Source organism: Anser brachyrhynchus (genome assembly GCF_964034855.1).
Source record: "Anser brachyrhynchus genome assembly, chromosome: Z".
Lineage (NCBI taxonomy): Eukaryota > Metazoa > Chordata > Aves > Anseriformes > Anatidae > Anser > Anser brachyrhynchus.
Window position 1 is genome coordinate 18,004,043 of NC_137697.1, and position 27,471 is coordinate 18,031,513.

The 27,471-nt window shown below is 38.9% G+C and overlaps 1 protein-coding gene across 4 annotated transcripts; it reads right to left on the reverse strand.

The window, feature by feature from the left end:
* Positions 1 to 336: 336 nt before the first annotated feature.
* CENPK (centromere protein K) lies at positions 337 to 27,462 on the reverse strand. 4 transcript variants are annotated; one of them, XM_080574692.1, is made up of 11 exons: positions 27,325 to 27,462; positions 26,416 to 26,553; positions 24,432 to 24,509; positions 22,307 to 22,363; positions 19,510 to 19,582; positions 11,206 to 11,252; positions 9,746 to 9,828; positions 9,518 to 9,616; positions 9,150 to 9,285; positions 3,784 to 3,837; positions 337 to 799 (listed from the first exon to the last, which is right to left on the reverse strand). In XM_080574692.1, the coding sequence occupies exons 2-11, from the start codon at positions 26,467 to 26,469 to the stop codon at positions 641 to 643; spliced, it is 840 nt and encodes a 279-aa protein (XP_080430818.1). In that variant the 5' UTR covers positions 26,470 to 26,553; positions 27,325 to 27,462; the 3' UTR covers positions 337 to 640. The 4 variants fall into 4 exon arrangements, with proteins under 4 accessions (XP_080430818.1, XP_080430819.1, XP_080430820.1 ...); XM_080574693.1 differs by lacking the exon at positions 27,325 to 27,462 and adding an exon at positions 27,111 to 27,254; XM_080574694.1 differs by lacking the exon at positions 27,325 to 27,462 and adding an exon at positions 26,732 to 26,932.
* Between the last annotated feature and the right edge of the window lie 9 nt (positions 27,463 to 27,471).

Below are 27,471 nucleotides of genomic sequence, written 5' to 3' on the forward strand. Positions count from 1 at the left end.
GCTCAGGTTGGTGTTATCAGCAAACTTGCTGAAGGTGCACTCAATAATAGTGCACTTGGTAAAAAAAAAAAAGGTATGTACAATGGAATCTACACTGAACTGTATGCAGATTAGACTTTTTCTCCACAAAGCCAGACAGCATACTCAAATGACGTTTGATACTCAGTGGTTGATTTTAATCCACTGTACAGGTCTGTCCTTTCTATTTATGTTTCACATCTCTGAGATGCAGCATAACCCAAAAAGAGGCAGTTAAGGAAATACACAGTTGTAGAGTTAAATGCTCAACATCATCAGCCCTTTGCACAGAAAGATGTGTCAACTTTCCACAGTGTATATCTTAAAAGCAACATATTTATTTGCAAAGCCTCTAGGCAACAACATGTTGTTCACAAAGGAGTCAAGTTACTTCAGATCTTCACTCTACAGAGTGCAAAGAAATACTAAAGGAAATTGAGAAGAGTTAAAAAGCACAGAATAGTCACATACAAAATATGACTTTTAAGGTAAACAGATTACTAAAATTCTCTACTGATCAAGTTGCTGATACAAACACATACATTCATCATAAAACATAAGTATGTCTTCCCGAGAAGAGGACTGGCGCTGTGCTCTATTTTAAAGAAAAGAAATCTTCACACTATTGGTGAAAGTCTTCTAGGCGTATCCTGTCTGGATCTTCTGGATGTCTCAGGGCAATTCCCCATCGCAGAAGCAGCTCAATATAAGGTGGCCAAAATGAGTCGTTGACTGTTACATAGGGTTCATGCGGTGTCCTCAATAATTTATTTATAAGGATCTGGAAGACCAAAAGTACAAGATTTAGAACATGATGTAAAAATTAGAACTGGAATTCTTTTATCCAGACTAAGTTTTTCACCGTCTATCTAAAATTTTTATTGGATTTTAGATGGTGTAATTGTAAATGCCTAAAAAATATGAACATTAAGACAGTAAAACCTTACATAATTAATCTTTAGCCAGTATCTGTTAATACGGGGTTAAAAGCATCAAGTAAGAGAGAAAGCCAGTTGTTTGGAAATAACTCATATCAAAGCTATAACTGACTACCAACAAATAGTCTTTCTCCACCAGTTCTTCAGATTCTAGAAGAATGTCCATCTTACAATTTTTTTAAATATCTTCTCACTAATAAGCTAAAAAAAGAAATGTCTTCCTAGATTTAAACGACTTTTTTTCCTGTATTTTGTGTCCTACTGTAGGCAGTGTTAGAAACAAAAAACTTTATGCCTATGAGAAGTTAAGCATCACTGTGATCGTTTGACAGTTTCACTGCTTTTACATACCAAAATCCTTCTGCCTATATCATAAGTTGATTATGCAAATTCTTATTATCACTTCTTGTTTGGGCATGGCAAGCATCTTAGAAAAATTCAGCACCTATTCAGCACCTCTAAATAACTCCTTACTTCTCATTCTTTCTTTATCAAAGTATATCGTTAGCTAATAGACTTAAATGCAAACCCCAGTTTTGATGTTCTTTTTGTGTTTTTGAAGACCACATTCTTACCCTTGTAATACTGATCACTTGGAATACATACCTACAGATGATTTAACTTTACCTATCCCATGGTGCTTTCTCTCTTCACCCCAGATATTACATCTTTCTATTAAGATACTGTAAATGTCCTAGCTTTCCCAGTTTTAATAGGTACAAAATATTCTGCCGACCTCTCCTCTTTACTCCTGAAGAAAAAAATGCATCAAAATCCTCACTAACAGACTTTATTTCTCTGCCCAAACACTTAATGCTATTTTCAGAACAAGAAACGCTCCCTTTTTTTCAGAACACTTCAAAGAATTGTCCCAGTTTGTCTTTTATATTCATCTGCTCCAATTCTGAATATTTACTCCAATTACATTGTTTTAGATGTTTTAGTCCTTTCTGACATCTGATACTCCAAAACAGCCTTTTATAGCTGTTTACATACATTTGTATTATAAGCATCTTTCAAATCTTAAATTAGTTTCACTAAATCCTGAATCCAATAGGAAAAATCCTCAAACTGTGTAAAAGGAAAAAAAACCACTACATTTATATATTAAAAATTATAGCTCATTAATGGAACAAAATTATTGAAATAAAAATTCTGAAGCTTAATGATAAATGAGATTACAGCTTGCTGAGGTGTCTTATGCTAATTTAATGAAGCAGATATTAATGTATGTAAATAATTTATATGTATGTACCTAGCCTTTATTAAAAAATGTACACTTCTTATTCAAAAAGCAAACAGAGGGATTAAGGAGACATGGTCAGGAACACATACATTGGTTGCAATTCTGGGAATCCATTACATTCGCACAACAGCAAACCCTAAGTCTGTAATTACAATACAAAGACGACTTTTAATTTGTCTCTTCAAGAAACTATTATCTATATCTAAGCAAACAGTTTTGAAATTTAACAGGCACTTGAAACTAGAACCAAGTTGCTCAAGAGAGAAAAAAAACACAAAACATAAAAGAAAGATAAGGGACATTCACAATTTGGGCCAAAACAGTTAAAATTAAGAATAAATCTGAACTGCTGGAACTATTATGTTCTTCCAGATGGAAATCTGATATTACTTGCTGGAACTATTATGTTCTTCCAAATGGAAATCTGATATTACTTGGATGTGTTCACGTTTTAAAGAGATTAATATTATCAGAAAAATAAGAAGGACAATTTTAAAGCATTAAAAGAGCTTTAAAACTTGATTTCTGTAAGGAACGTGCCTATTTCAAATTCTGATTTGTTTTCAAGGTCTGCCTAATCTGGCATTAATAGGCACACTGAGATACTTGAGGCATGTAAAATGATTTTGATGATATAAGTACCAATTCACTGTCTGGGCTTTAAACTAAAGTACAACAATGTCATAGTGACCGGATCATACCATCTTAACACCAGAATGTTGTTATTCGTCAAGTTTTCCCTCAACAAAACAAAACAAAACAAAAACACCCTTTAAAAATTGTTTTATTTTTATTTTCTAGTTCTAGGGAAGGTTTTACACATAGATGCTTACAAGCATTTGAAGAGTAAGGATGGAGGAGGAATAGGAAATTACATTTAAGACAAGAAGGAACAATGCTAGTGAAAAGATATTTAATGGTCTTTTAGAATTACACTTTCTAATTCAAGATGGTAAGTTACACTGAAATGAAAAATACACATTAATCAGTGTGTATCACACTTAATCCACTAGATTATACATGAATAATATACATTAACACATGAATCAAACTCACCAATTTCCTCATATGAAATATTACAATCTGGTTAATACAAGAGACTATATATTACTTAGTTCTCTAACTGTTACCGTACTACATTTCAGAAATATTTGTATTTACATTGTACAAAACAGAGCATGGAACAAGAGCAAGAAATGGAACTATTTGATTTTTTTTCTTAACCAAAGTATTTCGTTCCCTCACATGAGCCACTAAGGCTCATAAAAGTTCTTTAAGAAAAACATATATATGTATATATAAATATAAAATATTAAAATAAAATAAAATAAAGAAGTAAGGAATAATCAATCATTCTCCAGATCAAACAGAAAATACAGTTACCTAAACTACTGCCAAGATTTTGGTAAAAATTTGAGGGTTTAATTTTATAGGAATTAAAATAGAAATGTAACATTTTTAAACATTCTACTTTTTAAATATCTTAATTGTATGTTGTATACTGTTATCTTATTAATATATTGTGATCAGATCTGAGTAGTAGAAAATCACGTGAATCTCTATATAACAAAATCATCTCACCTCTAAAATTTCATGCAGTGTTATCAGTTGCGCATCTGGCTCTTCAGACTTTTCCTGCAAAGATAACCACACCAGCTAAATTAACAAAGCCCCCAAACTAAATATTCGGGAAATATCATAACTGACAGATTTAATTAATTTAAATTAATGTAGGACAAATAAATCACACAACTATTTTATTGCATAGAACAGAACACTTGAAGATGATATACTTTTTTGTTTAGTTATAATACAATTACAAGGTAGGATTTAAATCATTAATCTATCAGTGCAATATCATAAACTTTAATATTGTTAATCATAGCATCATTGAATCACAGATTCAGTGTTGGAAGGAACCCACAAGGATCATGGAGTCCAACTCCTGGCTCCACACAAGACCACCCAAAAACCAAACCAGATGTCTGAGAGCGTTGTCCAAACGCCCCTTGAACTCCATCAGGCTCGGTACCGTGACCGCTGCCCTGAGGAGCCTGTCCCAGTTCTCAGTGCAGAACCTTTCCCTAACACCCAGCCTGACCCTCCCCTGTCCCAGCTCCATGCCGTTCCCTCGGGCCCTGTCGCTGTCCCCAGAGAGCAGAGCTCAGCGCCTGCCCCTCCGCTCCCCTCGTGAGGGAGCTGCAGGCCGCCATGAGGCCTCCCCTCAGCTGCTCTGCTCTGGGCTGAGCAAACCAAGGGGCCTCAGTCGCTCGAACATCTTCCCCTCTAGATCCTTCACCAGCTTTGTAGCCCTCCTTTAGACACTCTCTAACAGTTTTATGTCTTTCTTATACTGTGGTACCCAAAACTGCACACAGTACTCAAGGTGAGGCCGCACCAGTGCAGAGCAGAGCAGGACAATCCCTTCCCCTGACCAGCTAGCAGTGCTGTGCCTGATGCACCCCAGGGTACAGAGTTAGCCCCTTTTGCTGACAGGGCACACTGCTGTCTCAAGTTCAACTTGCCATCAACCAGCACCCCCGATCCCTTTCTGTGGGACTGCTCTCCAGCCTCTTGTCCCCTAGCCTGTACATATATGCAGGGTAGCCCCGTCCCAGGGGCAGAATCTGGCACTTGCTCTTGTTAAACTTCATATGGTTGGGGATTGCCCAGCTCCCCTAGTCTGTCAAGCTCTCTCTGTAAGGCCTTTCTACCTTTAGCAGAGTCAACAGCTCCTCCTAATTTAGTGCAAACCACAAACTCACTTAGCATACCTTCAAGTCCTGTACCCAAGTTATTCATGAAAACATTAAAGCAAACTCGCCCTAAAATGGAGCCCCATGCAACCCCACTAGTGACTGGCCACCAGCCTAATGAACCCCATTTACTATGGCCCTCAGGCAATTGTTCACCCATCATATTGAAAGCTTTTCTGAAATCCTGAAAATTACATCAACTGTCTTCCCTTGGTCAACTAGGTGGTTGACCTTGTCCTAAAAGAAAATTAAGTTTGTTAAACAGGACCTACCCCTCCTGAACCCATGTTGGTTATGACCAATGACTGCATTGTCTTTCAGGTGTTTTTCTTGCCCTTTGTGGAAAATTGGGACATTTGCTGGCTTCCAGTCAACTGGGACCTCTCCAGATTCTCAGGACCATTGAAAAATAATTAAGAGAGGCCTTGCAATGACATCAGCCAACTCTCTGAGTTTCCTGGGATGAATCCTATTGGGCCCCATACATTTATATGCACCCAGCTGGAGCACCAAATACTGCACAAATTGAGGGCTGGCTGGGAGTTTATTGTTACCACAGTCATGGTCCTCCCACTCAGGGCTCTGGGGGTCCTAGAGCCCACCTTTCGTGTTAAAGACAGAGGCAAAGAAGGCATTAAATGTCTCTGCTTTGTCTACGTCTCTATTTGTTAGCTGACCATCCTCATCAAGTAATGGACTAGTTTTCTCTGGTCTCCCTTTTGCTGTTAACATATTTTAAAAAGCTATTTTAATTGTCACTCACAGTACTGGCCAACTACAACTCTAACTGAGCTCTGACTGCATGAATTTTCTCCCTGTAATGATGAACAGCATCCCTGTAGTCCTCCCACATCACCTGGCCTTGCTTCCTGCGGCCACACTTTATTTTTCCGCCTAATTTCTAGAAGATCCCTGCTCAGCCAACCTGGCCTTCTGCCCCACCTGATTGACTTCTATCATTTTGGAATTGCCTGTTCCTGTGCTCTTAAGAGGTGGTACTTAAAAATTTACTAGCAGTGATGGATCCCCATTGTCTTCAAAAGCAGTTTCCCGTTGGACATTACTAACTAGTTCCCTGAGCAGCCTGAAGTCTGCTCTTCCCATATCCAGGGTTAAAGGTTTGGTGGCAGTTTTTCTCCTATCACCAGAGATTTTAAACTTAACTACTCCATGATCACTATATCCAAGACAAACACCAATTGCCACTTCACCCATGAGACCCTCTCTGTTTAGAAGCAACAAATTTAGAGGGCACCCTTCCTAGTCAGCTTCCTTAGTACCTGTACCAAGAAGTTATCATCAAGGTGTTTTAATTAATGATTACTTTAATAACTTATTATTATTATAGTAACTAAGAATTGCTTTAAAATAGTTACATTTAATCTTAGATAATTAAGTATACCTCCCTATGTCTAAGATTTAAAACACAAGATAATTCTGACTTCAATCCATATCCATACCAAAGGCGTCAGGCTGTGGCAACAAAAGCTAACTGATTCAGTCTCTCTGCCTGCTCCCAGTCCCAGGTGCTGATCTCTGGTAACATGAGGGTGGAACCAGAACAGGTTCACAGCAGCTCACGTTGCTGTCAGCCCCATAAGCACGTTCAGTCACACAGAACTACTGAGAGCACAAGAAGCATCCATGATGCGAAAGAAAACTACTGACAGAGTTAAGAGTTAGGTGCTTCAAGAGCATTGAACCAAGCTGGTAAGAGATGTTATCAATGAGTTCTGAACCCACCTAGCACCATTCTATTGCTAATGCAAACAATTTGTACTTCTGACACATTCAGGCAAATAACATAGGGGAAAATGGCTGTCTCTCCAGCCTTCACAGTTAATCACTTAGATGCAGATTATGGGGGACCAGTAGCTGAGCCAGGGAGATCCAACTGAGTTTAAAGATAAAGCAGCTATGAACTCACAAGGACCAGAAATACAAAAAATGGAGAGAGAGACAGAGAGAGAGACAGAGAGAGAGACAGAGAGAGAGACAGAGAGAGGACTGATCAGAAAATAAACTGTATTTAAGAACTCAAGAAATGTCTAAATAAAATTAAGACAAGATAAGACCTTGTTTATATATCAAAATAAATTTTTACTTTGAAGTAAAATCTTAAAAGGTAGAAGGTGAGCTTCTGTGAGGAGGGAAAGGGCAGACTGATCCTAAAGACCTCGTGTGATCCTTTTTTCTCTACATTTTAATAAGGAAAATTGCATGGAAAAGAGACAAAGGCAGTGTAACCAATAAGTTCTAACAATCTGTATAACAAAGGCTGAGAAAATTCAAGGAGTTGAACTTTGCTCTGGGGTGAGAAATTATAAAATAAAGTCTTCCTCACAATTCTGAAACACACACACAAATTCACTGTTTCACATATTTAAAAATTCACTGGATATAACTATGAGCAACTTAATCCAACCTTGAAACTGGCCATACCTTGATGATTGGGTTGGATTGGAAGAAATCCAGAGGCCACTTCCAGCCTGAATTTTTCTCTGACATCACATATATGGTAGCAAATCAACTAATGTATCTCATACAAAATATATTTTAAAATAAATCATAATGACATCCATGGGAAAAAAATGGACAACTGCTTAAAATGCATCTGGGAAAGTCATTGGCACTTGAAATGTCCTGGAAAAACTATAATAAGAACCAGCAAACAGGGAGATGACAGATGAGGCTGAAATGAGGAAATAATTGATTGAAAGAAGACTGTTAATTAAGTCCCTGAAATTTATTTTCGTAATGGTTTCACAAAATGTAGGCACGATCAATACTTAGTAATAGCAGGATACTGGAAGGCACTGATATATAGAAGAATTGAAATACACTACAGGAACATGTGTATGACTTCAAAGACAATCATTGTGCCTCAAAGGGTGGATTTGGTATTTCTATGTGCTAAGTATGTAGTTCGGAGTGAAACCAAGACTTTTTAATAGAAGCTTAGGGCACATCAGTTAGAAATAACAGCAAGAAAAAAGACAAGGGTTTAATTTGTTGTTTTTGTGGTGATTATGAGCTAGTAATATTTTGTTTATAATACTGGTTTCTACCAGATTCCAACAAAAGATGAATCCTAGAGGAAGCAAATATAGAAAATGGGTATTAGGATAAGCCAAGGAAATGAAAAACTTACAAAAGAACAGGAAAGCTATGTTAGTTCTATTTGCAAAGCAAAGAAAGAGAGGGGATAAGATTGCTGTCTATAAATACATCAGGAGGAGTAAACACAAGAAAGAAAAAGAACTATTCTAAGGACAATACTGGCATAAGAATACATGGATCTGTGTTAGACATGAATAAATTTAAACTGTAAATTAGGAGACAGTTTCTAACCAGTGCATTGAGGCACTAGCACAAACTCCAATAGGAACAGGATTAACAACAACAACAAAATTTTAAATTAAGCTCAATCATAATCTAGAAATTGTATTATGTGGTTGTCTGCAATAACAGGGAACTAGATTCAGAAATCTATTTCTGTGTTCTGAAGTGTGTCTGAAATGCAATTCAACCCCCACTTTTTTGCAGCATTTTGTAACTAGTCTTTCAAATAGTAGTGGTAAAAGGTTTATTTTTACTGCAGACTTTGAATTTGTTATGCAAAATACTCCCTGACTGCCTATTTTCCCTAAAGTTTAAGATAATTTTTGGCCGAGTTTGTCTGAACAGAAACTGATGGTTAACATTCTAAACTATGCTGTAATTATAAACACTTGTCCTTATTATTGTTCCAAAAACATTGTTAGGCAATTAAAATTTGCTTTGCCAAGGAAAATATGAATCCACTTGCCTAGTCCAGTAAAAAAAAAAAAAAAAAAAAGTGTAACGATTTGGAGTGAACCCCTCGCCATTTCCAAATCTGGCACAGACTGCAGTCCAGTAAGAAATACAATACATCACTATGAATCTTATTGGGTAAAGGCTATGTGCATTAAAAAAAGAAAATATCCAGCTGGGAACAGCCTTAGATAAAATAAACCAAGCTGAAAAATGTTGATTAAACATCAAGGATCAGCTGTAAGAATATAATTATTTACCTATTTTAGAATATAGCAGAAGACTCTCTGCCAGTGACTTTTAAAAAGATATTATATCTAATTAAATAAAAATTGAACATTACAAATTCAATACTTAACAAAACAAAACAAAAACACAAAAGAAAACAACCCTCACCGTTTTTTTCTTTTTAGCTCTTCCATCTTCCTCTGGAAGGGGAAAATGTTCTTCTAGGAACACACCCAAAGCATTCAAGAGTTCTTCTTTATATGCCTTTACTTTAAGGATTTCATCTTTCAGTTTTTGGAGTGCTCTAGTATCCAATATAATAGTAAAAACATACCAATAGAATATCAAATTCAACAGAAAAATTAACATTTTTCTCAATTAAAAATTGCTTATTTTCTATTGTGACAAAATCATAATCCTATTATTTGATTTATTTTACAAAATAAGTAGTACGTTTTTTAAGAATTCGTTTGCTCACTTGCTTCTCTTGAAATTTAAATTCTTCAAGACAAAAAAAAACAATATTATAGCAATACCTTTTTTTGGAATGTGATACAACTTCATTTTCCACGTTTTTTTCAATTTCTTTAAGAGCATCTAGTATCTTCTCCTGTTCGTCATGCCACTGCTGTTCTCTTTGAAACATGAAAAATATCAAGTGGCACAACTGATACATAGAGTTTTCCTTAAACAATCAGAAGAATAATTTGTGGTAAAAAAAAAAAAAGCCTTGCAACATTCTCAAGTCCAAATTACTGTATTACCTTTCCAAATCTTCTTTCAGTTTCTTATTCCTTGACTGAACTGCTGACAGCACCATTTCAAGATCTTTCTTTACTTTCTGCAACTGTAAAAAAGTAAAAATAAACCTACAGTTTGCAGATAGTCAAATCCCTATTATTTGTTCTATGTAAGGTTATATCTGTAAAACTGTTTTCATATATTAGGTGTAGAGGGCATATTATCTGTAATTTCTTAAGAAATCAGACTATAGAGTGACATACTATTTTTAAATGTGTTTAGAGCCATTTAAAATGTCTCTAATCCAGACGCTCATTAACATCTTATTGAAGCTCTGTAAAACAACAAAGTTCTTCACAGCACCCGAAGCAGATCATGAAGCACACACATGAACTGCCTACCTGAAGAAACACTGAAAACACCTACAGCAGCAGGGCTGCATTTTTTAACTCACTGAAGCTGTTTGCAAGAATGAATCCATGTTAAATACACTATTATAAAAGGTATAGCATTGAAAAACGAAGATGCTGCAAGAAAGACTAAGTGCTTACATGAATTATATGGTCCTCAATAAGGACCTACACAGGAGAGGAAAGAGGAAGAAACAAAGATACTGCAGCCAGAAGCTATATGTGCTCCCAATGATAGGAAACATACATCTCAGAGGATTGGGTCTTTCAATAATGCGTTATGTTCTAAAATGCAATATTTCTAACATTTTATGTCTTTTAATAAAAACCTATGATTTGGGTGTATTTTGCCTCCACAGACAGTGGAAACTGTTTTATAACCTGCTCAAACAAAAATTCTTCTACAGATGCAAGTGTGCCCTGTGTATGCGATACCTGAAAAAAGATTGGAACCCTCAACAATACAAGCCACAAAATGGAGTATCAGATCAAACATGCTAGAGCAATACAGTCAAATCAGTTTGTAACCAAACAACACGTTAACTCTGGCTCTTAACTGCAGTTGGGTTTTCTGTTGTCAGTGATTCCAGAGGGAAGAAAGCTGCTAGGAGGAAGAAAACCAAAAGGTACTTTTTAAAAAAAAACACACATAGTAACATGCACATTATCAGCTACTGTTGCATAGCAGTGTCCAACTAATATAGTGTAATGCTACCGCTAACATATTCTTGATTTGCCCTTTCTTTCAAGTTTGGTAGAACTCAAAGATATATTTGCAGATTATTTGCACTGAATGCCAGATCTATGAATACCAGCAATTCTTTGTAACATATAATGTTACGCTATTTTATACCAAGTATGAAAAGCAATACATTGAAAACTTTTGCTTAAAAAAGTCATTCATTGCAACTAAGAAATTTCAGTAATTATAATTCAGAGGAAGATAAACATCAGAACAAGCACAATGCCTAAAGAAACATACAAAATAGCTTATCAATAGACCACCACAGGAGCAGTTGTAGTTTTTCATTTTTTCAAAAAAATGATATCTATTAACAAACAAAGAGACTTACCTCTTCTTTTCCTAATGTTAGCAGTACCTCTGGATTAGTCGAAATTACTGAAAAATATAATGAATTGACTTTTATGCACTGTGTGATATAGGTTTGTTCTTACTGAAAAGCAGTCTGTCTAGAGAGAAACTATTGTAGCCTCTAAAATGCTGGGCTAATATTCAGTCACTTTGGAGTGAAAAAAAATGTTAACACTTTTGCATTACTTTTTTATACATGAATGAGCACAGGCACGTAACACTGAAATGTGAAGTATGTACATCAAGGTAAGCAAGCCTGATTTTTCGGTGGAAAAGATTCCATCAATATCAATGTGTGGAATCAAATTGCTCCATTCTTCAAATTCACTGTAACACATGTTCATCAGATAATTAAGGAACCCTGAGAATGATCAGTGTTATCTTAATTTTACTTTAAGAGCTGACACACACTGGTTTTTCCATTGCATACCCAACTCATTTTATGACATTATAAAAACTTACTTCATCTGAATGTTTGGCCACATTTTCTACAGTCTGTATCCCCACACTTTGCAAATATCAAATCTAAGTTATGCAGAGAATGACAGTTTCACAGGGTCACAGACTAGTTAAAGTTGGAAGGGACCTACGGAGATTTTGTAGTCCAACCCTGTAACATAAGGCAATGCCAACTGCAGCAGGACGTCCAACTGCATTTTCTTCGGATCACAAGTGAACTGGATTCCTGTATTGTAGTAATAAACTAAAATGTTTTTTACCTCTTTTCTTTATCTAGCTTGTATTTAAAGGGGTCAAGGAATTCAGTTATTTTAAAACTGCTCTCATGAGACACACTTGAAGTCCTGCATTCCCAGCACAAGAAGGACATGGGCATATTCAAACAAGTCCTGAGGTGAGTCCAAAAGGATGAACAAGGGGCTGGAGCACCTCTCCTGTGAAAACAGGCTGAGGGAGTTGGGGTTGTTCAGCCCGGAGAAGAGAAGGCTCTGGGGAGGCCTGCCAGTACCTAACAGGGGCCTACAGAAAAGCTGGGGAGGGACTCTGCCAAGGAGTGGAGTGATAGGACAAGCGGTAATGGCTTTAAACTACAAGAGGGAAGGTTTAGACTAGATGTAAGGAATAAGCTCTTCACTCAGAGGGTGGTGAGGCACTGGCACAGGTTGCCCAGAGAAGCTGTGGATGCCCCATCCCTGGAAGTGCTCAAGGCCAGGCTGGATGGGGCTTTGAGCAACCTGGTCTGGTGGGAGGTGTCCCTGCCCAGGGCAGGGGGTTGGAACAGGGTGGTCCTTAAGGGTCCTTCTAACCCAAACCATTCTATGATTCTACTTCAATAAAGACTTTTCCAGTAACAAAAATGAAAAATATTAAACCTCCCATAAAAGCATTTTTTCCTAAATACAATACAGTGGATTCCATTAATTTCTAAAGATACATTTTTGATAAAGTAATTTTATAGTAGTTTTACATTCTCTACAAATTTTGAGAAACCTTGTATTAGTAATTTTAAGCAGTATTTGTTCAGTGATGAAAATGTAATCTGCCAAACCAGTGAGCTCAAAATGCAATCAAATTACATCTCAGAATAAAATTTTTACTTTGAAAATTATTGTCTCTAAATCTCAAAACAAAATATGAGTATAGCACTCCCGTATTGAGCTCATGTTTAAGAACTGTAGGAGGCAGCCATCTGTGCTGGTTTTATTAGACCAATATTTTTTTTTAAGGACATGATTATCCTATGTGAGGATGATAACGTTCCATGTTGAGTTACACCCACATTAGAGTTCCTTTCATTGTCATATTTGGAGAAACCTATTCAACGCCTTCCCTTCACCCCCCTATGATTATAGTGAGCATGTATTTGCCAATATTGTGCCCAAAGAAATGTAAAACTGCCAAGTTACAGCCTCTGAAAATAAGGCTCAAAATTGAAATAATGTGACAGGCCCTCATTTACAAGAAATAAGCTAGCCATTACTAAAAACAAAATCCAAAGTAACAAGTCAGCCTGACATTCACACCATATTAGCAATTAGCAATTTCTGTTACTCCTATTTAGATTAATTCAGACAGTGTTTTCAATCAAGTAATTTCTCCTTCAAAACAATCAATAGTTATGCCATGGTGTTGGCTGGGATAGAGTAAATTTTCTCTGTAGCAGCTGGTAGGCGCTTGTCCTCGTGGGGGACTTCAACTTCCCGGACATATCCTGGAAACACAACACGGCACAGAGAAAGCAGTCTAGGAGGTTTCTGGAGAGCGTGGGAGATAGCTTCCTGACGCAGCTGGTCAGTGAACCTACCAGGGGTGGTGCCCCGCTAGACCTTCTCTTCACAAACAGAGAAGGACTGGTGGGAGATGTGGTGGTCGGAAGCTGTCTGGGGCAGAGTGACCACGAAATGGTAGAGTTCTCTATTCTTGGCGAGGCCAGGAAGGGGACCAGTAAAACTGCTGTCTTGGACTTCCGGAGGGCTGACTTTGAGCTGCTCAGGATGCTGGTTGGCCGAGTCCCTTGGGAGGCGGTTCTGAAGGGCAGAGGAGTCCAGGAAGGCTGGGCGCTCCTCAAGAAGGAAATCGTGATGGCACAGGAGCGGTCCGTCCCCACGTGCCCAAAGATGAGCCGGCGTGGAAGAAGACCGGCCTGGCTCAACAGAGAGTTGCGGCTGGAGCTTAGCAGAAAAAAGAGGGTTTATAATCTTTGGAAAAAAGGGCGGGCCACTGAGGAGGACTACAAGGATGTAGCGAGGCTGTGCAGGGAGAAAATTAGAAAGGCCAAAGCTCATCTGGAGCTCAATCTGGCTACTGCCGTTAAAGACAACAAAAAATCCTTTTACAAATACATCAACGCGAAACGGAGGACTAGGGAGAATCTCCATCCTTTACTGGATGCGAGGGGAAACCTAGTTACTAAGGATGAGGAAAAGGCTGAGGTGCTTAATGCCGCCTTTGCCTCAGTCTTTAGCGGCAATACCGGTTGTTCTCCGGACACCCAGTGCCCTGAGCTGGTGGAAGGGGATGGGGAGCAGGATGTGGCCTTCGCTATCCATGAGGAAATGGTTGGCGACCTACTATGGAGCTTGGATGTGCGCAAGTCGATGGGGCCGGATGGGATCCACCCAAGGGTACTGAGAGAACTGGCGGAGGATCTGGCCGAGCCGCTTTCCATCATTTATCGGCAGTCCTGGCTATCGGGGGAGGTCCCAGTTGACTGGCGGCTAGCCAATGTGACGCCCATCTATAAGAAGGGTCGGAGGGCAGACCCGGGGAACTATAGGCCTGTCAGTTTGACCTCAGTGCCGGGGAAGCTCATGGAGCAGATTATCTTGAGGGTCATCACGCGGCACTTGCAGGGCAAGCAGGCGATCAGGCCCAGTCAGCATGGGTTTATGAAAGGCAGGTCCTGCTTGACGAACCTGATCTCCTTCTATGACCAAGTGACGCGCTTGGTGGATGAGGGAAAGGCTGTGGACGTGGCCTACCTTGACCTCAGTAAGGCTTTTGACACCGTTCCCCACAACATTCTCCTCGAGAAACTGGCTGCTCGGGGCTTGGACTGGCGTACGCTTCACTGGGTTAGAAACTGGCTGGATGGCCGGGCCCAGAGAGTTGTGGTGAATGGAGTCAAATCTGGTTGGAGGCCGGTCACTAGTGGAGTCCCCCAGGGCTCGGTACTGGGGCCGGTCCTCTTTAATATCTTTATTGATGATCTGGATGAGGGCGTCCAGTGCACCCTCATTAAGTTTGCAGATGACACCAAGCTAAGTGCGTGTGTCGATCTGCTCGAGGGCAGGAAGGCTCTGCAGGAGGATCTGGATAGGCTGGAGCGATGGGCTGAGGTCAACTGCATGAAGTTCAACAAGGCCAAGTGCCGGGTCCTGCACCTGGGCTGCAACAACCCCAAGCAGAGCTACAGGCTGGGAGATGAGTGGCTGGAAAGCTGCCTGGCCAAGAAGGACCTGGGAGTATTGGTGGACAGTCGGCTGAATATGAGGCAGCAGTGTGCTCAGGTGGCCAAGAAGGCCAACGGCATCCTGGCCTGTATAAGAGGCAGTGTGGCCAGCAGGTCGAGGGAAGTGATTGTGCCCCTGTACTCAGCTCTGGTGAGGCCGCACCTCAAGTACTGTGTTCAGTTTTGGGCCCCTCGCTACAGGAAGGACATGGACGTGCTCGAGCGAGTCCAGAGAAGGGCGACCAAGCTTGTGAGGGGTCTGGAGAACAAGTCTTACGAGGAGCGGCTGAGGGAGCTGGGCTTGTTCAGCCTGGAGAAGAGGAGGCTCAGGGGCGACCTCATCGCTCTCTACAGTTACCTGAAAGGAGGCTGTAGAGAGGTGGGGGTTGGTCTATTCTCCCACGTGCCTAGTGACAGGACGAGGGGGAATGGGCTAAAGTTGCGACAGGGGAGTTTTAGGTTGGATGTTAGGAAGTACTTCTTTACCGAAAGGGTTATTAAGCATTGGAACGGGCTGCCCAGGGAGGTGGTGGAGTCACCATCCCTGGAGGTCTTTAAAAGACGTTTAGATGTAGAGCTTAGGGATATGGTTTAGTGGAGTACTTAGTGTTAGGTCGGAGGTTGGACTCGATGATCTTGAGGTCTCTTCCAACCTAGAGAAATCTGTGAATCTGTGAATCTGTGGTATGATGCAATGTTTTGGATTTGTCCTGAAAAGTGCTGATAACACACTGATGTTTTCAGTTGTTGCAGAGCAGTCCTTAAACAGAGCCAAGGACTTTTCAGCTCCTCGTGCTGCCCTGCCAGCGAGGAGGCTGGGGGTGCACCAGGAGCTGGGAGGGGACACAGCCAGGACAGCTGGCCCAGGCTGGCCAAAGACATGCTTCATACCACACAACACGCTCCAGAATAAAAGCTGGGAAAAAGAAAGAGGGAGGGACGTTCAGAGTAATGGAGTTTGTCTTCCCAAGAAACCTGTATGTCTAATGAGCCCTACTTTCCTTGAAGTGACTGAACACCTGCCTGCTGATAGGCAGTAGTGAACGAATTCCCTGTTCTGCTTTGCTTGCGGACAAGGCTTTTGCTTTACCTAGTATACCATCTGTCTCAACCCATGAGTTCTCACACTTTTACCTTTCTAGTTCTCTCTCCTATCCCACCCAGGGATGTGAGCAAGCAGATGTGTGGTGCTGAGCTGCCTGTCGTAGATAAAGCAGAACAAGGTAGAAAGAAGCCACGAAGAACATGAAAAATTTAAGCACAGTAGACCCTCCATTTTCATATACCCACTGTAACCCTATTTAAATTCTTAGCGGCAGCTTCTTTCTTCAGTCTCTTATAAAAGTAGCCAAAAAGGCAAAGCTCTGACTGCAGAATGATATTATTTGTACTATAATGTGCATAGATCATCTTTCCAGTATAAAATTAAGATTTCTAATAATAAATCTTATCACCTGGGAACAAGTATGAATGGTTGAGTGAAGCAACTCAGCAAGCCAATAAAAACAGGTCAAGCCCCAAGAATATTTTTAAACAAACAGCCTGAAGTTTAAAATAATTGCATGTTTTAGTAAAGAAACCTAACATCTCCAGGTATTTTATCCAGATAAAAATGAAGAGTGTTTTCAGTTCATTTCCTTTCAGCCAGCAGCTTATTCATGAACAGCAGCCAAGAACCAGTATTTCCTAAATTTATTCAATGTCATACTTTTGGTCTACATACCTCTACTCTAAGAAGCATTTGGGACTGACTACTCTCACAGGCTTGCAAAGCACATGAACTATAAATTTATTCCAACAGCAAAACAGCATCTATTTATAAGAAAAGAGAACCATTTGTATTTTTTCTAACTCCTATTACTTGTTCACATGCTATGCAGCAGTTACCTGAGCTTTGAAAGAAGCTAGAGAAGTGACTTTAATGTTCACCCAGAAACGCATTCCAGTGCGACCAAACAGAGTATTGAAAATCACCATTTGCTGTCTACATTGGGTTTCCAAAATGCTAGGTATGTTAGGAAGACCAAGACTCGTCTGGCATTAAAAAATTCAAAAGAGTTGAGCCAATGTACGCATTTAAAGATAAATGAACAGATGTTACTAGGCTGAGAGGTGCTAACAGGTCCTTGACATGGGACATAAAAATGGATGCTAACAAATACTAGTGACGGTGCAGTGTAAACTGTCTTATGAGTCTCTAAACGGGACATCTGAAAGAGCAGATTACTTTACTCACAGTTAGATACTGAATGGTTACTTTCACATTGTCTGGTCACATCAGCCTTAAAACAGAGCAGAGTCAGTTAGCACTGATGCTTACATACAGAAGACATTTGGAAGAACTGAGAAATTTGTTTGTTCTGACAGATATGCTGAACAACTATGAGACCTACCACTTGTCTCAGTGGTTTGTGCTTCTTAGGATCACTAAGTCAGCTCGATTCCTGTACTGTAGCAATAAATTAAAAGGGTTTTTACCTCTTTTTCTTTATCTAGCTTGAATTTAAAGGAGTCAGGCATTTCAGGTATTTTAAAACAGAGTAGTGGGTTTACCACTAAAAGTTCACTTCAAGATTTCAGCTAGTAAATGATAATAAAGCACACTTCTGTACAAAATTAATTGAAAAAAACCAAAACAAAACAACAAAAAAAAAAACAAAGAAGTACAGACAAAAATACATCTGGATAAATTACAATTAGGTATTTAGCCACACTTGCAATGATTAAAAATATATCAGCCTCTTTTATGACAGCAAGAAGACAGAACTAGCCATTTACCAAAGCAGTTCTGTCCTAAAAAGGAAGTACAGATTAAAGAAATGGGGGAGAAATATGAAAGGTGACAGATGTCATCTACCTGAACTTGTGCAAAGCATTTGACGCTGCCCTGGACAATATCCTTGTCTCTAAATTGGAGGGACATGAGTTTGATGTAAGACCACTCTGTGGATAAGTTATTTGCTTGGTCGTCACATTCAAAGAGTTGCAGTCAATGGCTCAATGTCCAGGTGTAGACCCGTAATGAGTGGAGTCCCTCAGCAGTTTGTATAGGGACTGGTATTATTTAACATCTTTGTTGGAGACATGGACAGCAGGCTTGCATGCACCCTTGGCAAATTTGCCGATGACACCAAGCTGTGATGTGGTCGACACACTGGAGGGAAGGGATGCCATCCAGAGGGACCTCAGCAGGCCTGAGAGATGGGCCTGTGTGAACCTTGTGGGGTTCAACAGGGCCAAGTGCAAGGTCCTGCACCTGGGACTGGGCAATCCCAGGCACAAATAAAGGCTGGGCAGAGAATGGATTGAGAGCAGCCCTGAGGAGAAGGACCTGTGGTTCCTTGATGAGAAGCTCACCATAAGCCAGCAATGTGCACCTGCAGCCCAGAAAGCCAGCCGGGTCCTGGGCTGCACCAAAAGCAGCATGACCAGCAGGGCGAGGGAGGTGGTTCTGCCCCTCTGCTCTTGTGAGACCCCACCTGGAGCCCTGTGTTCACCTCTAGGGCCCCCAGCACAAGAAGGATGTGGACATATTCGAATAAGTCCTGAGGGGGACCACGAGGATCACCAAAGGGCTGGAGCACCTCTCCATGAAAACAGGCTGAGGGAGTTGGGGTTGTTCAGCCTGGAGGAGAAAAGCCTCAGGGGAGACCTTATAGTAACCTTCCAGTACCTAAAGGGGGCCTACAGGAAGGCAGGATAAGGACTCTTTGTCAGGGAATGTAGTGATAGGACAAGGGGGAATGGCTTTAAAAGAAAACAGATTTTGATTAGATATATGGAAGAAGTTCTTTACTCAGAGGGTGGTGGGGCATTGGCACAGGTTGCCCAGAGAAGCTGTGGATGTGCCATCTCTCAAGTGTTCAAGGCCAGGTTTCATGAGGTTTTGGGCAACCTGGTCTGGTGGAAGGTGTCCCTGCAGGGGGCTGGAACTTGGTGATCCCTCCCAACACAAACCATGATTCTATGCTTCTGTGAAACAATCACAGAAAGGAAAAAACAAAAAACGGGTGACAGCATAACAAACTTTTGTGATCAGGGGCAAGACATTTTAGGAAATCTGCTAACAACTATTTCCCATTTAACTGACTGATGGTGGTAGGAACTATGCGTTCTTGTCCAGAATCATACGTTACAGTAGACCTTGCTTTGAGAGGAACTGAAATGATAAAAGAACATGGCATAACAACTATAAATTAAACATACATGCTATGGTGGGAAATGTTACATATTAACTAGTTTAGCATGGTAATACAACAAGACATACATGACTTATAATACAATGAGAGAAAAACGTACATGGCATAAGACGCTTAGATAAAAGACCTTTCAAAAGTTAATGTGAGTAAGCCTTACGTGTAAGCAGCTACTTACTTTCAGGACTTTTTTTCTGCCATTGAGTAAACTCCACTGTTAAAGCTTTCATTCGCATCATTAACAAGGTAAGCTGTATAACAAGAAATTAAGGATCTGTTTAAGTGTGTTGAGTTGTTCCAGAGTAAAATAAGATAGATTGGGATAAAAATTCATTTATTAGGTTTATACAGAAAAAAAAAAAACACACAACAAAAGAGCACCTATTGGAATACACAATTTATACCTTCAAAAGGATTAAAAAAGCCAGTTCCAGTGATCAAGAAATGTTTTCATTCTTATTCCAAAAGGTGGAAATCAGAAGTACCCTGAATTGGTATTTTTTCCCTTAACTTCCTCTTCAATATCTGACAATCACCACAACTGAAGATGAGCCACTGCAAGCCACAATAATATTTCACACCCTCGTTACTTCTTAGATGCATGGTTGATACACATGTAAGGTTAAGTAGACTGATATTGATAGGCGTGATGACTAAATAAAAGAATGTCTTCCCCCAAAAAAACCACAGCACAGCCAACCAGTAGTCAAATTATCTATCAAAACTCCATATGTGGACTCAAGAAAAAATGTTTTGGACTACTGCTCTAGCTCACTGTAATCACTGAAAATATAGCAGCAATAAGACTACACATTGGTTCAGAAAAGTTTATGAAAAACAAAACAACAACAACAAAAAAACTAAACAGCCACAGATCCATAAAAAATGTACTTAGTTTAAATTAAATGTATTTAGTTTATTACGCTTTACAGAAAGAATATATGCATTATTACTATTCCATTTCCTGAAGCCGGGGACTGCACCTATTATTTTTCTTCAAATACACCTATATGTAATATGTATTATCATACGTATGTATCATACGATGTCTGATAGGAAGTTGACCTATCATTGAAATGCAGCAAGTACTGCTGATATAGTCAAGCATTCAATGCATTCAGTAAAAGGCACTGCAGATTGCATTTAGCTTTTCCTCAACCGAAGGAAAGAGAAAGAGAAAAAAGTGCTAAGAATCATCAGGCAAGATCTCATAATAAATATATCAAGAATCAAAAATGTAAGTGTTGCTTTTCACCACTCAAAATAAATTTGAAAATAACTTTGAGAACTACATCTCTAAAAGACAACCTTTTAAAGTATTAGGCAGAATTGGGAAAAGCAAAACAACAAAAAACTCAAACCAAAATAAATGAACTACCATACAGATGTTTTTTATTTTGCACATCAGATGGTGTCAATCCCTTTTGTAATACTGGAGCACCACTCTTGACAATATCATCACTCTGCTCTTTCATCTTTTAAACTCAATAAAAAGGATGTACAAAGTGTTCTAGTTGTTCCAGTAACTGGACATCAGATATACAAATAACTTAACACTACCTTTCAGCAGCTGTAAATCAAGCACTCTTCAACAGACAAAGAGATACAGCCGGTCTTCATATCAGGTGTCTCTCTCATAAACTATATATATTCCCAGCAAAATACGCTGCTCAGTAAGGAAACCATGACATTGTAGAACAGAATCATCCCCAAGCTTAAAGAATAAAACTACATGGAGTACATTGCAAGATTATGATCTTGAGGTGATTAAGAAGTGAACATCAGTGACAAGATCAAGAGCAAGAAAAAACCCACAGCTTCTTTGCCAGCTGCAATGAAAATAGAAGTGCCTATATTAGGGATTTAATAAGATCATAACAAAATTGCTGACAGAAGGTCCAACATGACCTTTTCCTCTCCTCCCCATTTTCTGTCATGAAGTACAATATATCCTTGCAACTCCATTTAATCATTGTCTTGCTATAAGGGTTTTTAAGAAAAGCACATCTTCAAAGTTTGAGTATTAATTACAAGGCTTTTACAAGGCACAATTACAAGTATACAAGGTGCACTACAGTAAAGCTGGAAGGAAGCATAAAAACTCTGCGCCTACACCTAATGAAAATTATACAAGAATTATTTCTGCTGTTAGGATTTTATCTAGTCCTGTAAGAAGAAAAAGATTGTATTGTATGGATGTAAATATCCATCTTTACTTACTATTTACTCTGATAACAGTTTAGAACACAGTTTATTAGTAGCAAGAGATAAACATTAGTAATTCAATATCCGAATGTGTTCTACAAATACACCTCTGAAAAAAATACTCTGTTTCTGTTAATCATTCAAATATATTGAATGAACTATCTGAATATACTTACCGAAGTCCTGTAAGATGAAGATTTATAAAAGGTATGTATTTCACTCACCCATCCAATATATTTCCAAATTTACGGTCCACAAACAAATTCCATTTTAAAAGTTTGTATTAAGAATTTACAAGCAACTGAACAGTGAGCCAACAGTGCCTTTTTCTGTGTTCCCCAAAAATTCAGGATATAGAAGCTCATGTTCATGCAGTCAACATCACTCTAATAATTTCTAATTCAAGCATATCAGTTTTCTAACGATATCCACAAATCGAGAACAACTCTAGCTTCCAAAAACAAATTTCCAGAGTAAATCTAAAGGGATATAGTTTTAAAAATACATGTACAATGATTTGCTGCTTATGTCAGTCATACATCAGGTTGTACATATAGGACTGCTCGTAACCTTTTTGTTATACATAAATGCAACTTTTCAGCATTTGCTGGACACTAATATACTTCAAAATAAAGTCTCAAAGTTAATAAGAGTAAAGCTGCCAACTTTAGAGAGTAAGTGAAGATAATTTCCTTTCCTTCTTTTGGAAGCACACCATTTCATTACAGAAAAACAAATATTTTGTGGAGAATAAAAGAAAAATGTCTTACTTTGGCATCTGATTCTCTCAGTGGTTCCGCTCTTATAAGTGTTAGCTTGCTCTGACACTGTGTAAAAAACAAACAAAAGACAGGAAATGTTTACTCACTCATGCCTTTTGCAGCAAAGAAATACGATGTTTAGAAATTCCACCAAAAACTGTTTACTGTAAGAAAAAAAAGCTTTTACTTGGCTCTTACCATGTCCCTTGGAATTTGACCCAAAACAGCAAATAAGAAATAGTTTGAAACCATACTGCAGTAAAAAAGTAGAACTTAATTGAAAAGTAGAAAGCCATCAGCTAAAAAAAAGAGGATGTATGATTTCAGGAAAATGGCAAGTTAAAAGGGAAAAGTTGGTATGGAGAAAGATACTGAACAGATAAAGAGCATGAGAAACTGGGAAAAAATGACAGTCATGGACAAGGCTGAATTGGGGAATCTGCTACAAAGTAATTAGCACACTAAGTGCTACTATTCTAGCTTTCCAAATAGAGATATCACATTATAATACACATTTTGTTTCAAATCATTTAGTAGGGCAATATACTTCAGGTGGTTTTTTTGTTTGTTTGTTTTGTTTTTGTTTTTTGCGTGCAATGTATCAGCTCCCATTGACTGCATTGGGATGTATATCAAGACTGAAGTTCAGGTCACCACAGCTATCCAAGGCTTTAGCATAAGTGACCTGCTAAATAAACTCTTTCTTGTTTTGTAACTGTCAGCAATTTGTTCTGATCCAGGACAGCGCAGGATGCACTCTACTAAGCAGAATTACTAAGTGGTTCTTTGAAATCTTATTGCTAACATTTTGGAACTAAACACAGCATAGGATTTCTCCAGTAAGAGCTGCTAATTGTGACACTATAACTGGAACACTGCATCACAAACCATATAAACTGAGGTACTAATTCAATGATTATCAGTTATTTAAATTTTTTTGCTAAAACATACTTCCATCCAGGATGCAACATCCCTTGCATATAACACACATTATCATCTTCCTGTATTGTTGTGGTCATGCTGGGAATGACATTTTTTTTTCAATGAAATTAAAAATAATAAACATTCTGTTTTTTCCTCTAATTTGAAACTCTCAAAGTTCACAACCTCTGAAACGGTACCAAGCAAAACTTCTGTTGATAACTTATGACAATATTTCAGAAAGCTTCCTAGTACAGGATTCCCTGCCACTTGTTCAGTATTAACATGTGCATTGTTCCAAATTCTTAATAACATGAAAAAGTGTTAGGTTTACACATAAAATCACATTATCCTTTTAAAATCTAATTCTGTGCAATTTATGAACCATGGCTTGTATGTACTTTGTTATACTTTAAGATGAGAAGTATTCTTACATCAGTTTCTGATACTTTAAAGCCTTGAAGTTATAATGTAAAAACACAAGGAAATAAGTGGTACATAAAAACCATGTAAAACTCAAGTGAAGCAATTAAGACACTCAAAATATAATTTAGAACATGAGTTTTCAGTAAACTTAGCAGAATCTTATAGAATGCATAACGTTTGCTCACAACTGTTACAAGTTTATCTTTGCTGGGACTGGCCTAAGTAAAAAAAATGCAAATAAAAACAACTTGCTTTAAAGTGTTATCATTAGCATTTTGGATTGTCTGTCAAGCGAGATAAACTTTATGATTAAGGATGTAACCATCAGTTTGCACAAGTATATGCTAATAGAACCATCCTTCTGAGCCTCTCTTTCTCCTCCCATTGTGTCTTTCCTATAAGACCCTAAGTACTTGTGAACCATAACTGACTCCCACCTTGCATGAGGCTGAAGTAAGAAGGATCTCAGTCTCAGTGTAATCATACTACCAGAATACAACTATTTTTTCTGTTTTCCCTACTTTTAATACATACTCCCATTCTATTAAATATTTAACTCCCACTAAACATTTAGTTAAATCAGCACACTGTAAACAAATATTGACACCACAAAGCATTCTTCATTCCTGCCAGCGTATCTACCTTTGGACTTTTTGAAGGTCTTCTTCCTTATGCTGTTGTTGTTTCTTTGGAGGGGGTGCAGTAAGCATACAATGAAGGAAGAGGAAATAAAAAATGCTCAGTACAGTTAACAACAAATCTGGTCCAATATTCATGATTTACATACCTCTTCCATCTGCTTCCAGATACTCTCACATTCATCCAAGAGTTCATCCTTGGCATCTACAGAACTTGGTTCTTCAGACTATTAACAAGCAAATCTAGTGGTTACTATGCAGATCAACAATAATTATTAATACATTACTGAATCATACCTGCTATGTTAGGTCAAACTCGTACCAGAGCAATCCCTTTTGAGTACAGAAGTTTTTAGTTAACTCCCCAGTATTTCTAGACAGGACCTAATCATTTAGTAACATCAACTAACTTTAATATTGTAGCAAAATTTTGAAAAAGGACACTAAAAACATTTTTAATTGAATCACAAAGACCTGAATTTTGAACACTGCTTTGGATCATCTGCATGTTCTTGCTCTTTTTGTTTTTCCTGACAACTTAAATAAAGAAACAATGAGAGAATAAGTACATATCTTCAAAGCCATAATTTTCTTCATATATCCACAAAGCTCTTAAGGATAGTTACTTCTGCTCTGTCTTACAGTAAGTGTCCTAATCTATTTCTCCTTAGGACACTTCTCAGATGTTAAACAAAAAGACTTGGAATTCAAGTGTCCTGGGGGTTGCTAGAAAAAAACGAACAACAAAAGAACCTGAAAGATATGCAGGCAACTAAATAAAGAGAGCACTTGGATGGCCAACAGAAAAGCATCAAGGGTTAAGTTATAAAGTTTGAGAAACCGTTGGGTTAAATAGAAACATACATATTTAAAAGTGTGATCCCAGTTAAGACTATAGAGAGAGAGACATTAATTGACAATAGCAAGTAAGAGAAAAAACAGAAAGGACAAAATGGCACACAAAGGGAGTTTTTTTTTAAGAGTCAGGACATTTTTTAAAGTATTCAAATGGATCACTGAGCCCACCAAATAGGTAAAGATTAAAAAGAAGCATTAATAAACACACAAAGAAGAAATAAGTGTATTCATCATCTTAATGAGGCAGAAATTCCTAAGTCGACATTTTGTTCTTTTTCAGAATAAAAGTGAGGCATCACAGAAAAATATGCTGAACAAATTAATTTCAAAAGAGTGAAATATTCAACTAGTACTTCCAAAGTTCAAGAATGCCATAGTAGAGTGGTTAAGAAAAAAATGAAATAATCATAATCTCTCCCTGAACACTGACAGCATTCTAGAAAACTGAAAAGTAGCAATACCTCTACTAAGCCTTCCTGGCAAATTTGTTGCATCAATAATTAAAAACAGAACACTAAGAAATCTGGATCACCATGATCTGATAAGGTCTAACGAGTACAGTTTCTACAAAGGAAAATCATTATCTTCTTAACAGTCTTGGAATGTCTCCATAACATGAAAGAGAACTAGCTCATATAATTTATTAAGACTTCTGAAATGCCTCCAGCTAAGTCCCCCCACAGAAAGCTAATAAAGAAGCTAAGCAGTCTTGAGATGTGACTTTTTTTTTCTCTGAGACCAGAAATTGGCAAGGGGACAAACAGAAATAAAGCTTTAATAGATCATATTCACGGCAAAAAGCCAAAGCAGCAGAGCTGAGAGGGCCTGAAGTTAAAGCAAAACGAAACAAACAAAAAATAACATTGGGAAGCTTGAAAGCGGTGTTGAGATCTCATCCCCCAAAAGTCTGATCCCCATTTCACCCTGGACCTCTACTCAGTAATACAGTTCATCAGTGTGAAAATATGATAATGATAATGTGAAAATACGTAGCAAAAGATGTTTAAAAGATTACAATGATTTTAACATTGTTGACCTTCAAAACTTTCCCACCTGCTTTTACAATTACAAAATGTATATATTTTGAGGAGATACTATAGGCCTCTCTCTATACCAGCAACTAAATTCATCTGTGGTCCCTAAAACCCTGCTGTTAATTTTAACTTCTAAAGTACTTACATCAAAGAGTCATGTTTTTGCATACATCTTTCCATGTATCATTCAGTTTCCCCTTTTTCTGTATGGTAAGACAAGGTTTCTGTTTGTACTTCATACCTCAAAAACGGAGGCTTTTTGTCTTGCTTTACCACTCATCTTGGACCTTCGCATTGTTATTCTTGACACGTTATTCTTTCTTGTTATTCAAGCGTTGACATGTTATTCCTTCTTGCCTCGTACACAGGCAACACACAACTAGGTAAAACAGGCAGTACATGACTAGGTAAACTTTTTTTTTTTTTTACTTGGTAAATACACCAATTTCTTCCTTAAAGATTCTTTAAAAAATAAGACCTTCTTAAAAAAGTGTTTAGCTGGTGAAGGAAAATAAATAATGATACCCCCCACCCCCCCAAGGGAAAAATGCTTTTACTTCCAGATTTCACAAGTGCTGCTATTGTCTTTCACATACAGATAAGGAATATCAACAAAAGATGTGCAAACGACACATCTAACTTGTCACGACCCAAAAAGACCACACAGCTGAGATCTCTGTTGAAGGCAAGTGAATTATAGAAATCACAGAATCATAGAGTGACTTGGGTTGGAAGGGACTTTAAGGATCACCCTGTTCCAGCCCCCTGCCATGGGCAGGGACACCTCCCACCAGACCAGGTTGCCCAAAGCCCCATCCAGCCTGGCCTTGAGCACCTCCAGGGATGGGGCACCCACAGCTTCTCTGGGCAACCTGTGCCAGCGCCTCACCACCCTCTGGGCGAAGAATTTCCTCCTTATACCTAATCCAAACCTACCCCCTGCGCGACAAATGCCATTCCCCCTAATCCCGACGCTAGGAACCACAGGAACCACAACTAGGAACCACAACCAACCCTCTGCCTTAGCTGTAAGCCCCATTTAGGCGCTGGAAGGCCACCACAGCCCCCCGCCCCCGAGGCTGAAGGCTGCCCCCATCGCAGCCCCCCATGGCCGAGGGGCGAAGCCCCCCGCCCCACCCCCGGCCGTTACCATGGCGCCGCCGCTCCCTCGGCTGCCCCAGCCCGGCCCGCGCGCGCCCGGCTCCCGTCTGTGCCCGCGCTCCGCGCTGATTGGCTGCGCGCCGCGGCGTCGCTTCGGGGCGCCCGCCGGGGAAGGGGCGGGGGGAAGGGAGGCGGC